The 16,767-nt window shown below is 40.8% G+C and overlaps 1 protein-coding gene across 5 annotated transcripts in view; it reads left to right on the top strand.

Moving 5' to 3' along the window:
- MAGI3 (membrane associated guanylate kinase, WW and PDZ domain containing 3) overlaps positions 1 to 16,767 on the top strand; it is a 506,679-nt gene that overhangs the window by 367,033 nt on the left and 122,879 nt on the right. For all 5 annotated transcript variants that reach the window (XM_068269718.1, XM_068269717.1, XM_068269716.1 and 2 more), the window contains 2 exons: positions 12,584 to 12,690; positions 12,809 to 12,997. In XM_068269718.1, coding sequence (XP_068125819.1) covers positions 12,584 to 12,690; positions 12,809 to 12,997 — 296 coding nt within the window. The remainder of the gene's footprint in view (positions 1 to 12,583; positions 12,691 to 12,808; positions 12,998 to 16,767) is intronic.

The following is a 16,767-nucleotide window of genomic DNA, read 5'->3' as shown; positions in this document are numbered from 1 at the left end:
AAACAGTGACAGACAGCTTCAGATAAGGTTCAGTAAAAAGAGAAGGTCAAAGGGTCCTTAGCTCTGCAAACCACACTGTGTATTTTAAACTATAAAACAGAGCAAACTGCAAATATGATACAATGCTATAAAAAAAATCTATATGATTGTAAATAAAAATATGAGACTAATTTCTTTACTACTAATGTCCTATTCCTTATCCATGCTACACATACAATTTATTATATCAGAAGTTTTTTTTTCGCTTTTGCTGCAGTGTCACTTTAAGTATTGATTTCTGTGAGATTAGTGCCAGATTATTTCATAGCATTTTCTGATAAATCTCCTGTGTTCATATAATTTTATACGCCCAAATACAAGTCTAGGTATGGCTTGATAAGCATGACTGTGGAATTGTGCTGACTCTCAAGCAGCATGTTCTAGCCAACCAATTACATGAGCCCACAAATAGGCTGACCTGCATGTTACCCAAGACATAAGGGCCCGTTTCCACCATCGCGAATCCGCATGCGTTGTCAGCATGCGGATTTGCATAGCCAATACAAGTGGATGGCCCTGTTTCCACTTGTCAGTAATCCTGAGCGTTTTTCTGTGCGGGAGAAATCTGCACGGAAGAGCCCTCAGAATTCGCACCCCGCACACCGCTATGCAAATCGCTGCAAGTGTATTTAATTGGGAAATCGCATGTGGTTTTGGCATGGGTATTTTACCACGATTTTGCATAGAAACTAATGCAAGTGGAAACGAGCCCTAATTCTTAGCCTTGTGTCTTATGTACTTAAATTTTTGGCAAATAGTCATCTACTGAATCGGCTAATACAGCACTAGACAAGATGTTTTAAATTTTACTGGCTAATTTAGGGTAGGTGCATACATAACATAACATGAAAGGCTACGTTTTATGCTAAGTTTTATTTTATGTTGTGTGAATTTTTTGTGCGTTTTTGCTGCATTTTTACTGTATTTTTGGTGCATTTGTTAGCTTTATTTTTTACCGCTGATGCGTTTTTCAAGCTGTTTGCGGGCATTTTAATGCGTTTGTGGTTGGCATATACAAAACATATGCGTTTTGTATGTGTTTTTCATGCGTTTTACTTTTGCGTTTTATGCAAATCACTAGGGAAACAACAGGATGCAGAAATACATCACAAAACAATTTTTTTTTACAAAAACCACATAGAAAAATGCATGGAAAACGTATACCATTGCGTTGCCATTGACGTTCATTATGTGTGTTTTTGAAAACGCACGCATCAAAAACACACATGCGTTTTTGATATGCGTTTTTTTCCCTGCAGCCCATAGACTTCCATTAGCGGCAAAAATGCTGCGTTTTCCGCAGCGCTTGCGTTTCTGCTAAGTGTGCACCTAGCCTGAAAAACAAATTGAAGCCAAATACACTTTCATAGCTGTGTTCAGCTGCGGTAAATTAGTGGACAGCACCACTATCTGGCCATCTGTAAACAGATTATAATGCTGATCACCCCCTTTATAAATGTGGTATTAATCAATTTCTACAAGCTGAGGTTCCTCTGACAACAGTATCTGACAATGATTTATACAGCAAGGGAGCTATCTGCGCTTGAATTGTCTCCACAAATTGCTTGCAAAGAGCTCAGGAGCCCACCAAGGTGATTTCTTTCACTGGTCCCCTTTCCTGCTAATGTATTGGGATAGCATAACATCCATTGTCATAAAGCTTTATTTATGGACTGTGCAGATATCCCCAATCTAAGATCTGATTTATGTAGTAGGAGCGTGGGCTGCAACTATCAGAGATCTATACAAAATGGGCTAGACAGTATTTATAGCTACAGGTTTTTTATTTGGGTTTTTATTTTTATTATAGACTCTTGGCTAGATCATTTGTGAATATACATGTTTTATTGCAGATACGTGAATTAATGCTGCACAAGAAAATGCACCTGGAATAAGCTTCATATTCAGCACTGTGTTACACGGTGCCTGCGGCTTGGTTGTTGGACTAATACTGAATTGGCTGAGGTGTTTGATTGGGCCGTCTCTGTAGTCTGTCTATGAATATTTAACTAGCTCTGAGAAAAGACTCTTAGAGCAGACAGCACAGCAAGAAGCTGTAGCTTCCTGCAGCTTTTCACACACCTGGCAAAGGAATTAAATGGTCAGAATGTATTATTGCATTGAAAAGAAATAATGAAACGCACTCATTGACTGACCATTATCGCAGGTTTCTTTTCAAACAAAAGGTGCAGCAGCTAAATGGCAATCTCTTGTCTGAAGTTCTCTTTCCTAGATTGTTTTAATACAACTTTCACTATGTAGGAAGATTTTTAGTAGAATTCAGTATTGTTATTCGTGCTTTCCATCTCCATACTTTTTCTGATTATCACTGGTGCCTGTTAAAACATGCCTCAGTTAGCACTTAACTGAACATCAGCAAAGCCATATGATATTAGGTCCAGACATGATCCAATCACTGATCATTTTTTAAATATGAGCAATACATGAGATTGCATATGGATATATCCTAAAATGTTCATGCCAATCTGTTGTCAACCAGTGTGGTGCACTAGCCCAGATGATATTGTGTCAGTACCCCAGTCCAAATACTTTTGGAACTCTCCACTAATGCAAGATAGTCAAAAGTAATCTTAACAAAGTGATTAAGATGAATAGTTTAATAGACAGTTGTACATCTTATATAAATAATAGAAACATGCACTCTTTGTTAGGTGCTAGTCCCCCTTATCTGATGGGAAATGTGACATCCGTGACCACAGCAGTATGGCCACCACCTTGGAGACATGCGCCTGAAGAGGAACAACACGCTATGTAATATTTTTGGACAGTGGGGATGAAAAACCAACAGACAAATGATGAAAATGCAGGGATATCTGTGTGTCAACTTTAACATAGTTTTCTCCAGTCAATGTAAAATGAGCAGTGTTTCACAGACATCTCGCGCAAGCTTAATCCTTCATAGTTGACATTCCAGCTTCACATTTTTCATGCTAACCATAAACTTGCTGTAGTGAAACAGGGATCCCTCCACCCTTTTTTTTACCCTCCAATGAATAAATGTTGCAATCCACTACACGCTTCCATAACCTGAAAAAAGATTGTATATAGTGTAATCCTGCTTTTACTGCCGTTAATGATATGTTGCATCACACTTCCAACGTGCTGGTGATAAATAAGTGTCCACTCGTGATCCCACCACCTCTAGTATAAGAGCGGCTCACCAGATTGTAGCCACCAGATCATAGGTGGGATACTCGCTTAATATGTGGTGCACTGGGTACGTCAGTAATCCACATCCAAATTCCATAAAATGCTAATCTTGTTTATTCCTCAATAAAACAAAGTAAAACATTCATTGCGCAACATATATAGGCCTCGATTCATCATTCTCTTTGAGATAACTTTTTCCAGTTTGTTAAATTACCGAATTCGAAGTTTAGCGATTTCTAGTTGTATTCATCAAGGTTTTTCCTCATTCGGTGTGAATTCGATAACAATTCGGTAACCATTCGGTAACGTGTCGATATTTCCATTTTACAGTGGTACTTTAACACAAGGCCATAAGATTCCCATGGAATTGTGGGTAAAAGGCAGTCCTTTGAGCACTACGTAGCAACATTCTGAATAGGGCTTTACACCTGGACCAGGATTCTGAAAGTGGTTGGGACAATCCCACAATTTGATAGGAGCCTTTTCTAAAAAATTATAGTGCAGCTAGCAAATTAGTTAACCCTGACACTGCCTGTGTTCTCTTACAAGATGATTCAAGAGAAATGCAGATGTCGTGTTATAGCAAATAAATCTATTCTCTTACAAATTTATATGGTTGCAGACCTTATTCTTGCCCTTCTGCGCCTTTGAATCACTCTAAGCTGATACATAACCACTTCAAATGGCTCCATCTTCTCTGTCAGCAATGATCTGACAGGAATAACGACAGAGCAGTGAAGGAGATAACTAATCCTAAATGTAACGCTAAACCACGCCCACTTTCATTTTCATGAATTGACTTTCTTCCGTTTTAGCGAATCGTTACCGAATCGTTACCGAATGTTCGCTAACAGCTGTAGATAACTTTGATGAATCCTGAAATAAAGTTAACAAATTCGGTATTTTACCAAACTGTTGTTAACAAATTTGCTAAGTGTTGATGAATCGAGGCCATAGTCAACCTTAAAACCACACTGCGCTTCTCGCGCCCTCCAAACACTTACAGACTCCCAGAGAGGGGATAGTAACGTGTCACATCGGCAAGACTATTGAGGCAAGTGCGCCTTTCCAATGAATCCGTTCGTGGCGTCCCGCTCGATCAGCTCGCAACACCTCACCCCCGCACTTCTGCATTCAGCGTCAGGCGTACTGGCTCCACCCAGCGGGCGGAGCCAGTACGCCTGACGCTGAATGCGGAAGTGCGGGTGAGGTGTTGCGATGGTGGTGGGATCACGAGTGGACACTTATTTATCACCAGCACGTTGGAAGTGTGATGTAGCATATCAGTAACGGCAGTAAAAGCAGGATTACACTATATACGATCTTTTTTCAGGTTATGGAAGCGCGCAGTGGATTGCAATAAATTTATGGACTATTCAAGAGGATTATAACACAGCGCACTGACTCCTTGTTTGTGGAAGGATACCACGTTTATAGTGGACTTGATTTTTTGATAAGTTTCAGGTTTTTGGTATTCCTGGTGGATTTGAGTAGATTATTTGGTGGCGCAGCAAGTTTTATTCATTAAATGAATAAATGTTGTTTTTTCACCATCACTACCCAAAACCAAATACCAACCTGCAGCTCCTCTTTTGTGTGTGTCTCCAAGGGAGTGGCCATTTTGCTTTTGTCACTGATGTCACATTTCCTTTCAGACACTTTTTGTGTGTGTGTGTGGGGGGAAAGATATCCTAAAATAAAGTAGTATATACAGTACATCTATTAATGACACGACAAGTAACATTTATATCATGCTTTTCTCCTGCCAAACTCAAAGCGCCAAAGCTGCAGCCACTAGGACATGCTCTATAGGCTGTAGCAGTGTTAGGGATTCTAGCCCAAGAACTCCTTACTGAATAGGTGCTGGTTTACTGAAAAGGATGTGATGTAAAGCTGTCTGCTACATTATTTTGGTTTTATTGTTTTTGCTACATTATGGTTACCTTTTGACTATGTTTAGTTTAATGATTCATTTTATAGATTTAGAGGTTTGGGAAAGTTTAGATTTAATATTTGTCTTATTTTTCTGCCTCTTTTCCTAATGCACATTGAAATTGACAAATAGAGATACAGTTTGTTTGCTCTGGAAAACAGATTTTTTTTCAGAAATTATGAATTATAGTTTGTGGCGCTGAAATTAGGATAAATAAAGTTACCGTCTGACCAAATGCACTACACAGACCCAGACAGACCCTTTAATAGCTGCAGTTTCAACCTTCCTAGGAGTGTGCACACAATTGATATACATCACAGAATGCTCATTAGAGGCACCCTATATTAAAGGAAGACTAGCTTACCTTCTAAACGACAACTTTGTTAATAGACATATATCTTTATTGACACAATGGCCCATATCTTATTATCTTTTCAGCATATACTAATAACTTTTCAGCTTTCTGAAATCACAAATGTGCCAAAAATAACTGAGTAAGTACTTTCAAGATTATTCTGAGTATTTTCTTGCTTGCTGGTGGCTTACCCATCTGAAGCAATCATGAACTTACCATATTTTTTTTCAGTACTTTTTTTTTCAGTACTTTAAAGGGATACTGTAGGGGGGTTGGGGGAAAATGAGCTGAACTTACCCGGGGCTTCTAATGGTCCCCCGCAGACATCCTGTGTTGGCGCAGCCACTCACCGATGCTCCGGCCCCGCCTCCGGTTCACTTCTGGAATTTCTGACTTTAAAGTCAGAAAACCACTGCGCCTGCACGCCCGTGTCCTCAATCCCGCTGATGTCACCAGGAGTGTACTGCGCAGACACAGACCATACTGGGCCTGCGCTGTGCACTCTTGATGACATCAGCGGGATCGAGGACACGGCAACGCAGGCGCAGTGGTTTTCAGACTTTAAAGTCAGAAATTCCAGAAAGTGAACCAGAGGCGGGGCCAGAGCATCGGGGAGTGGCTGCGCGGGCACAGGATGTCTGCGGGGGCCCATTAGAAGCCCCGGGTAAGTTTAACTCATTTTCCCCCGACCCCCTACAGTATCCCTTTAAGACGCACCTATTTAGAGTAGGGCAACAAAAAAAATTTGGAACCAAATCATAGCTTTCCTGGTGGTGCCAGTATGTAAAAATGCTTCTTCTCACTAAGCAAAGACTGTCCTTAGACGTGGGATGTTGAATATCAGTGAATAAAAATATCGATAGCCAATTCACTTTTCTGAGAAAACAGTGTACCATTACCTAAAATGTTTGTGACTGTACAAGAAGACAGAGTGTGCCTTGTATAGACACTAAGGTTTACCACATGCAAAGAATGAGAAATGCTGCTAAAAATACCCTTTATTATATCAATCGCCATAAAATACATAAAAATGACTTACAAAAATCAATAAAAATGTTACAGAGGTGTCATGTAATTCCACCACCATCGCTTCAGATACTCTTATTAGCTTCAGATTTCATCATAATAGATTAACTGACTGACCCTCTACTTTTGAGTGCTCATAGGATAGATAGAGAAACAAATAGTTGCAAAGGGTCTCATCTTATTCAATTTAAAACTAAGCCTATAGGAAAAAAAAGTGTGCATTAAATCCCATTGCTATTGCTATAAATAATTGTGGAAATTATATCTATTATTCTCTTGCATGAGAAAGGTAATCTAACTGTACAGTAATCTGTACGGTTAGTGTTTATAGTTAGTGCACACAGATAGCTCAATCGCCCAGCAGTGGAGGAGCAGCCACCACTCTGTTGCTGTGTATACAGCTGTATGGAGCCATTTGATTGGCTAGGATCAATAATTAAATGCACTTTTCAAAATTGTCCCATGTAACTTCTGCAGTGGTTATGGATGGTAAATGAGATTTGAATAATTCTAAGCTAATGTTGTGAGCAGCTACTAAACTATTGGAAGTACACCTAGTCACTACTGATTTGTGAGAATTAATGTTGCAGACTTTTCATAAATGCCTTTCAGTTTTCATCTTGGTTTTTATAGGAAATGAATTCTACTTACAATATGCATATTTCAAGATTTTGTTTTTATTTGAGAATCATGAAATGTGTACAGAGCCATCCTTACAGACGTGGTACAGTGTGCAACAGCTCATGCCACACTTTGAACAAAGGGGCGCACTAATTATGGTACCAAACTTATTTTTGTAGCACCGATTTCTAAGTTGCCCTGTCAATGACCAAGCGTGGGGAACCTTTTACTGTATATTTCACTGCAGGGGTCACACAGAAAACACACTCCAGCGGTTGAAAATTCCACATATAGGGCTTAATGTGACTAAACTGTTAGCATCAAAATTATCAATAAGAATAGACTAAAAGCGAATTACATCTAACATTTGATTGCTGTGTGAAATATCAACCACCAGTTTGAGTTTATATGATTAGTGGGTTTATCCAGTATGTATATAACAGACTTTATGGCATGTCTAATGATGTTTTTTACACTCATACAGTTGCTATTGTAGAGAATATATTTTCAATACCAGTTCATTTTTATGCTCTTACTGAGTTTTTGCTACACTGAAAACTTTTTGTTCTCCTATAGATGATAAAAACTGGTCTGTTTTTTTTTTTTTTTTTTTTCATCAGCGCTAGAACATTGCTCTAAGACTGCTAAATGTGTAATTGCTGCAGTCATTTGCTTGTAGAAGTATCTGGGGAGTCTGCTTAATCTGAGAGTGCGAGTCACAGTGACAGCTTTGTAAGAGAAGATTCTGTGAGCATTGCTGAAACAGAACGACTGCGCACGCTACATTAACTCACTGTTTCTCTGTATTTGGGGACATGTCAGGAAATTGTTTCGGTAATTAGCCGACAACAGGAACTGTTGTTATTATTATTATGCATTTATAAAGCGCTGACGTTTTCTGCAGCACTTTAGAAATAGAAACAAAGTTGGGCTGTAGTGTGAAAAGTCAATAAAAACTAAATGCACTGCATTTGCAAATAATTTAAACCTATTTAATTGCAAATAGTCCTAACTTTGTTGGAAATAAGGTTCTAATTCCTTTCACTTTCCTCCAAAGCCATTCGCTGTCTGCAGTCTCTAGGGCCCAATACAGTTCCAAGAATAATATAATACTCTCCTCATGGGAGTACCTGTCCCTCTGCATCATGCACACAGTTTTACTGACAGATTCGATTGTTAGTTATGCACCCTAGCTCACCAGTTACATTACATTTGCTGGCTTGTGCATTAGAATGCTGCTTTTAGGTCCATTGGTAGGCACGTTCTGCTGCTTTGATGCAAATTTATGTAGCTTGGAAATGGACCAGTCAAATGCAGCAGCTGCAAAATTTGCATGCACTCAGAATCATTAGCATCTCATAATGCATCTCTTCTCTAGAGCCAATTTTAACGAAAGCCATTCTAATTTTACTAAAAATGTAGTTTGTACATGGTCTTGTCATCGTGGCTAGCAAGACTTTGTCATGAAGCATAAAAGATGGGATTTCTATTGACACAGCAATTCCTTGTCTCATGCCGTATACTATAATAGCTCCAGGACTCTGGACCTACAACTGCACACTTAGCTGCTGTCCTGTAGCCTGTGTGGAACAGGAATACTTAATGGAACCCGAGGTGAGAGACGTACGTAGGCTGTCATAATTCTTTATTTCTGCTTGCCTCTGCTGATCCTAAGCCTCCAGTACTTTTAAGGTGGCCATACATCAGGCGACCTGGCAGCCGATCGATCAACTGAGTCGATTATTATAATTGAATTGAATGAAAATAAGTGCCACAAAGTGCATGCCCAACCGACAATGTGACCAATTTCTGGCCGAAAATTGGTTACATTCTTGATCGCGCATGCTGCAAGATGTTGGACGAACTTGCTCAATCGGGTGTCAAGTGGGAACGGCGTGCAATTTTGTGACGATTGGCGAACACAATGAAACCCTAGGTGCTGTCCACCCTAATCTATTTGTTCCCCCGGTGCCCCAGGTAAAGTATACATTACCTGTCCGCGGCCTCCGCTTGTCCCTCTGCTGCTACAGGTGCATTTCCCTCTTCATACGCGCACGCCCCACCTGGTTTCCTAGTATGGGCATGGGTGTGACGTCACGCGTGCCCTTACTAGGAAACCACGTGGGGTGCGCGTGTATGCAGAGGAGATATTGCGGAGGCCGCAGACAGGCAATGTATACTTTACATGGGGCACAAGGGGGACATTTACATTACAGGGGCCGGGCCGGCAAATTGCGGCACACAAGGCCGATTCCAGATCGATTTCTGCATGAAATTGATTGGGAAACTGGCAAAGTTCCGGAGGAGCAAAAGTTACAAAAATATGAGTGTGCCACGGTCAGGGTCTCAGTGCCCATAGAGACCTGCAATCATCCAGCAACAAGCAGGACCGGAACCACTCCAAAAATAGTATTCAAAGCTCTTTTATTAGATCAAAAAATGGCTCAACAATGACAGACGCTGTTTCGGGCCATGCCCTTTCTCAAATTGCAAGAGCCTTAACAAACACCAGTGTACATGTCTTTAGATATCCTACCCCCAATAAAAACACCTATCGGTGTCCTGCTGGGCGGAGTGTACATAGCGGACCTGATGGGGAACATATGGTTTAACATGCAAAGTAAGGGTAGAGCAATTAATGCATTTACCTGACACTTGATATATGCACAAAGCGTAAGGAACATGGCGCCATCTCGTACATCCGATGGGGGCGGACACAAGAGTCTAACAACACCACCTGACGTCAGGCTACCTCCTCCCCGTACGCCGCATCTACCAATGAGCAGCCACACGCCGGAGAAGGGCCCTGATCCGTACATGGAGCGCATCACTATGTGCTTCAACAGGTCCCCGAACTTCCGGTAAAACCGGGGAGGAGGTAGCCTGACGTCAGGTGGTGGTGTTACACTGGTGTTTGTTAAGGCTGTTGCAATTTGAGAAAGGGCATGGCCCGAAACATCGTCCGTCATTGCTGAGCCATTTTTTGATCTAATAAAAGAGCTTTGAATACTATTTTTGGAGTGGTGCCGGTCCTACTTGTTGCTGACTGATTGGGAAACTGACACATATCTCTCTTATCAGATTTGATTTGTCTCTTGGTCGAATCTGCCCATACATCGCTAGACCAGCAGGATTACCAGATAACTGACTTGGGGAATAGCCTTCTTCAGTGCAGGAACACGTGACATTCAGCCTAAAGAGTATCTAAACAGCAATACCACTGCACAATATAACATAGGCTGTGTTCACAATATTCTTAGTAATGCACTGCTGTATGTTATTAATTGTATACCAGCTGGGCTTGTGGTACCTGTGATGATATTGCTAGTAAAATACGTATTTTAAGTTCTCATTATGGAGCTCGGCCAGTCAAATTTGGTGTTTGGCAAGGCCTCTTTTTATATATTAATTTGTGCAGCTAAAAAGAAAGTGTATCAAATATACAGGGAGTGCAGAATTATTAGGCAAGTTGTATTTTTGAGGAATAATTTTATTATTGAACAACAACCATGTTCTCAATGAACCCAAAAAAACTCATTAATATCAAAGCTGATTTTTTTGAAAGTAGGTTTTAGTTTGTTTTTAGTTTTAGCTATTTTAGGGGGATATCTGTGTGTGCAGGTGACTATTACTGTGCATAATTATTAGGCAACTTAACAAAAAACAAATATATACCCATTTCAATTATTTATTCTTCGCTTCTTGCGACCCTTTTGACTATTTTGAATGAAATGCTTGATTGTTCGATGATCACGCTTCAGAAGCTTTGCAATTTTAAGAGTGCTGCATCCCTCTGCAAGATTTCTCACTATTTTTGACTTTTCTGAGCCTGTCAAGTCCCTTCTTTTGACCCATTTTGCCAAAGGAAGGGAAGTTGCCTAATAATTATACACACCTGATATAGGGTGTTTATGTCATTAGACCACACCCCTTCTTATTACAGAGATGCACATCACCTAATATGCTTAATTGGTAGTAGGCTTTCGAGCCTATACAGCTTGGAGTAAGACAACATGCAAAAAGAGGATGATGTGGTCAAAATACTAATTTGCCTAATAATTCTGCACTCCCTGTAAGTCATTCAGAGGTTACACAGATGGTTTACTATCGCAACTTTGAGCTCTGCTAATAAATGGGAATAGCTGTCAGCATTCAGAATACCATATGAAAATCAGGACTGCACAAGCGCAACACAATAATGCTTCTGACTACAAATACAAATATATTTGAAAATGTAAGATAACCAGAGCATTACTAATAAGATACATTACATTACCATGTATCAAATTATTTGCAGATAGTTTATGGTACTATTTACTGCTTGTATTTACTGTATTTTTTGGACTGTAAGAAACACTTTTTCAAAAGTGTGCTTGTGGGGGGGAGGGAGGGGGAGAGAGTCAGTGTGTGTTATGGTCCGAATAATAACAATCTGACTGGTGCTAGTTGTGCCCCCATATCTCAATCCCTGTAGAAGCCCACACCTGATGTTGCAGACGTGCACTTTGGTCTTTTGCCCCCCCCCCCCCCCCCCCCCCCCGTACAGTGTCCTGCCTCCCATTCTGGCATGACAAACTAATTGGTGCTGCTGTGTCGTGAGAGCATAGTGTCCTCGCACGTGGTGTATAGCCATATACTACTGCAGCTGGGCTGTGGAGAAGAGATTCTGCTGAGCAACATCCGCCCCAGCCCGGAGCATGTCCATCCGCCTTGCAGTCAGCAGTGGCAGCAGCAATGAGGCAGATGAGGAGCATTCAGGGGTTGGCTGGACAGTTGCATCAGTGGCTTCTTATCTCTCTATTTCTAGTGGCATCTGGTGGGGCTGGGACCTAGCAATCCTGCGGGAAACCTCTCTCCCTTTCAACTCACACTCTTGCTCTCTCTGTACACTGCAGGGGACTTGTATTTGCCAGATGACTTTCACTTTCATTGCACTCTCTGCACGGCTTCAGTTGTCCTATTAATTCATTGTGGTGTTTCATTCGTGTACTTTTACACTTGGTTTCTTCACACTGGGCACTTTCTTTACTTGCAGCCATTTGACTGTTCATTAGTGACACTATTTATTTGCCAATTTCTGCATTCTCTGCATCTTGGGTCACTATTTGGTCCTATACACATAGCTTTCTATGTTTACATTATGCACATTCTGATTTGATGCAGCCATACAATGACACTTTCAGTTGCATTAACAATTTGGATTACTAAGACTGTTATTTGCATTATAATTACTAAGGTTTATTATGTGATGTATTTTGTTCCCCATCATTGGTTTCCACAAGACGCCCCTGCACATGGATGCACCAGTTTTAGTATATTATTTTTCCCTGTTTTTTTTCCTCTAAACCTAGTTATAACTTATGGTCAGGTGTGTCTTGTGGTCCCAAAAATATGGTATATCTTAAATATTTAAACTTTTTTTTCCTCTTTAACTACAGCCATATTAACCAGAAGACTCAATTTGAAAATCCAGTTCTTGAGGCCAAACGAAGGAAGCAGCTTGGCCAGCTGAGCCTGCCCCCATCTGATGGGACAGTAATTTCTGGTATGTGTATCGCTCTTTATTCAATTTAGACAGTTTGATTATTGTTAGAATTATATCCTGACTATTGTAATCTCATGTTTTGTTCCCCCTCATCAATGGTTCAACTTTCTTCCTTCAGAGTCTGAAAAGTCCCCCTTCACTAGAGATCCAGCATTACTAAAGGGAGCGACATTGCGCACCTCTCTAAAGAAAAGTGCAATGGGCTTTGGATTCACCATTATCGGAGGAGACCGACCAGATGAATTTTTGCAGGTGAAAAACGTACTCAAAGATGGCCCAGCTGCCCAGGATGGGAAGATTGCACCAGGTATATAGATAAGTTCCAAGGAAATTTTAAAAATGCCTGTGGATTTAAGTTAATCTTTATATTATAAATGTAATTGTATTTCTTGATTTTCCATTGTACAGTACTGAAAAAGTCCACCTATAATGTATGGTTTAGTCTAGAATGGAGCAGGGAAGCACTAGCAGCCCTTTGAGGTTTGTTTGAGAGATTTCTATTTGGGTTTCCTATAGGGAAGGATTTCCCTCCCTTTCTCTTTCAGGGATTGAAATTGTATAGTAAACCCCTAGTCCAAGGTTCAGAAGCTCACTTGGAGCAAAATGTAAGTAGTTCAAAGGTTAAAAACATGAGTATTAGCTGTTCATCCGTAAAGTACCACAATACGGCTGGGAAACTGTAAAAAAGATAAAAAGGAAGCGCTCCTTGTGTTTAAAAGTAGATGCAGAGAGCGACCCACCTTATTAGATGGCTGAAAATGTCAATATTGATGGGTCAGCCTACAAGCATATTAGTTGATAAATCATTGTTGATCTGTCCTCTATCTCAATCATCCCATCTGTGTAGAAGCACTGTCTAGGGATCCAATATAAAAGCCGTTGCTGCTCTCCAGATAAGTCCTCGGCTGGATTGGGGTATTTGTAAATCACAGGCTATTTACACCAATAGGTAAGTTATAAACATTTATTAGATAAAAATACAAAGCATGCAGTGGCCTGATGCGTTTCACAAGGATTACCCTTGCTTCATCAGAGGCAGTTTGGCTATGATTAAACACTCTATCTAGTTTATACTATAAACTAGGAAAGCATCCTCCTTTTAGAGATTGATATCGTAGAGAAGATAAAGTAAACAAAATCTCCTTAGTGGAGACAAAGACATAAAAATACGCTTTTTTATGTTTTTTATTTTAGCGGAGTAAAGTTAGAACTTACACAAGGTTTATAATGCTGTCCACCTTCAAATTCAGAAGAGTACCTTGTTTCTTCCCAGTGGAAGGCGCCACTGACCGCAAGACACCTTCCACTCTCACCAGTAAGAACGTAGGCAGCAATAGAAACATGTTGCGTCCCTCCGCCAGTCTATCCACAATGAAATTATTTTTTTGTTTACCAACAGTCACGTGTAAAGTAATATGGCAGGCAAATTATATCTGCTTTACCTGCATGCTTTGCAAGTCTCTTTATCTAGTCTTTTGACATACCTGCAAGCCAGTTTTGTGTCACCTCTCTTTCTTCTTTCAGTTGTACAGTTTCCTGTGTGACCTCTTTGTGCATGATACAGTTTGTCTGATTTTAATAAGGCATCTCTAGAAATATCTAAATGGAGATGCCGAAAATGATCCAGAAAACTGACTAGATTGACTTAGTTACATGGTTAGGATTTGTCACCTAGGTAATATTGAAACTTAGTGAGGGTTGCTCAGATGTTTGCAAACTGATAGTTGTGTGATTGCAGCAGCTCCAGTAAAGTACTGCTTTCATTCTGAAAATGTATCAACCTAGCGCAGCTTGGATGATTGGTTTTATATTAGTAATTTTTAGTGTTCAAAAGAATCCTTATTGGAAGCATAAAAAATAAACAGTAACAACAAGCAGTTATGCCAATCCTATATGAGAAAGCAGGCAAGATAAAGTAAACATAATAAGTACAATTAGAAGTTGGATGCTTTGGCAAATGTAATAGAAAGACAGTAAAAATCACAGTGTAAAAACTATCAACAAATACATAGCAATAACCGTAACAATCCGGCCTAGGAAGTACTAAATCACTCGTAAGGTGAGGCTGAGGGATATATCTGTGAGAGCCGTAGGGGTACTAGATAGGTGCGATGGAGGAGGCGAAAAGACACCTTCATGGCTGTGGTTTGGTAGCTTCCCTTTGAAAGGGATTAACACGATTTCCTCCAATCCTTCTAAGTGATGGATTCCCCAACATCCGTTTCCTAGGATCTCATAGATGCAATATTCACGGTTTCAGAGGGTTGGTTTAGAGTGGAGAGCGAATATAAATATTTATTGTCATTGTAACAACCAAAATTGTACAAAGAAATTCTTAAGTGCAGTCATCCAGAAAAAAACAAAATATTCTAATTACTACATATATTGCAATGCAGACACCCCTTCAGGGCTGGTGTAAGCCACACAGGGGCCCCAAAAGTAACTTGGAGCCCCTTAACCCCCAAGCAAACAGTCAGTACTGGGGGCCCCTGTGCTGCTGGACTCCCCAGGTGGTCTCCCGCTGACTGCTCACATAGCCCTTGTAGCTTAGAACTGAGCCTGAGCTGCCTTGTAACAACTCACCTGTCCCAATAATACTTCAAAAGCTGTGCCACCCAAAATAATAGTAAATACAATCACAGGTCAGCCTTAAATACCTGGTGCTATTGAATGACAATAATCCTTCAAAAACTGCACCACCCAAAATGATAGCGAAAAATTATAGTAAATACTATCACAGTTAAGTTCAAAGTATATTGTACTGTGGGCTCACCGTCACAGTAGTTCAGTCGTATACAGTTGTGTTAAAAAATTATTCAACCCCCACTGAAATTGAGTGTTTTGGCCAGTTTGACATTGATTTTGATCATTTCAGTCATCTTGTTTACAATTAAATCAGAGGCATTTGTAAGTCAGACAAATATAACATAACATTTATAATGAAATAACCACAAATGTCTTTTCTGTGCTCGCATTATCAGTTTTATTCAACCCCCAAGTGACATTCATTCTTAGTACTTAGTACAACATCCTTTTCCAGTTATAACAGCTTTTAAATGTGACGCATAGCTTGACACAAGTGTCTTGCAGCGATCTATGGGTATCTTAGCCCATTCTTCATGGGCAAAAGCCTCCAGTTCAGTCACATTCTTAGGCTTGCTCGCTGCAACTGCTTTCTTTAAGTCGCACCAGAGGTTCTCAATCGGAAAGTCTGGTGACTGCGATGGCCACTCCAAAATGTTCCAGCCTTTAATCTTCAACCGTGCTCTAGTGGACTTGGAGGTATGCTTGGGGTCATTGTCCTGTTGAAAGGTCCAACGTCTCCCAAGCCTCAGGTTTGTGACGGACTGCATCACATTTTTTTCTCCTGAGTTATCTCCTAGGGAAAAATGTTCATATTCTCTTTAAAAAAACCTTTTAACCTCCTTGCCGGTTATCCCGAGCTCAGCTCGGGGTAACCTGCGCAGGAGGATATCTCAGGCCCCGCTGGGCCGATTTGCATAATTTTTTTTTTGTTACAAGCAGCTAGCACTTTGCTAGCTGCTTGTAACTTCCGATCGCCGCCGATCCGCTGCGATCCGCCGCGCCGAGTCGCTCCCCCCCGCCCCAGAGCCCTGCGCTGCCTGGCCAATCAGTGCCAGGCAGCGTTGAGGGGCGGATCGGGATTCCCTATGACGTCCCGACGTCCATGACGTCGGTGACGTCATCCCGCCCCGTCGCCATGGCGACCGGGGAAGCCCTGCAGGAAATCCCGTTCTCAACGGGATTCCCTGCATACTCTGATCGCCGAAGGCGATCGGAGTGGGTGGGGGGATGCCGCCGCTTAGCGGCTATCATGTAGCGAGCCCTTGGCTCGCTACATGATTTAAAGAAAAAAAAAAAAAATGTGCGGCGCTGCCTCCTTGCCGGATTTTTTAGACCGGCAAGGAGGTTAAGCATGTTTCAATTGAAAAAGTATCAAAAAGTAGGTGAAACGTTATTTTGAGTATTGTCTTTCTTGCTGGTGGTTTAAAAGGCATTTTATGACACGGTGTGAAAATATCACCTAGGAGAAAACTCAGGATAAAAAGTGAACTG

This window comes from Hyperolius riggenbachi, chromosome 2 (assembly GCF_040937935.1).
Source record: "Hyperolius riggenbachi isolate aHypRig1 chromosome 2, aHypRig1.pri, whole genome shotgun sequence".
NCBI lineage: Eukaryota > Metazoa > Chordata > Amphibia > Anura > Hyperoliidae > Hyperolius > Hyperolius riggenbachi.
The sequence above is the reverse complement of the archived record's forward strand: the minus strand, read 5'-3'. Positions and strand labels throughout refer to the sequence as shown.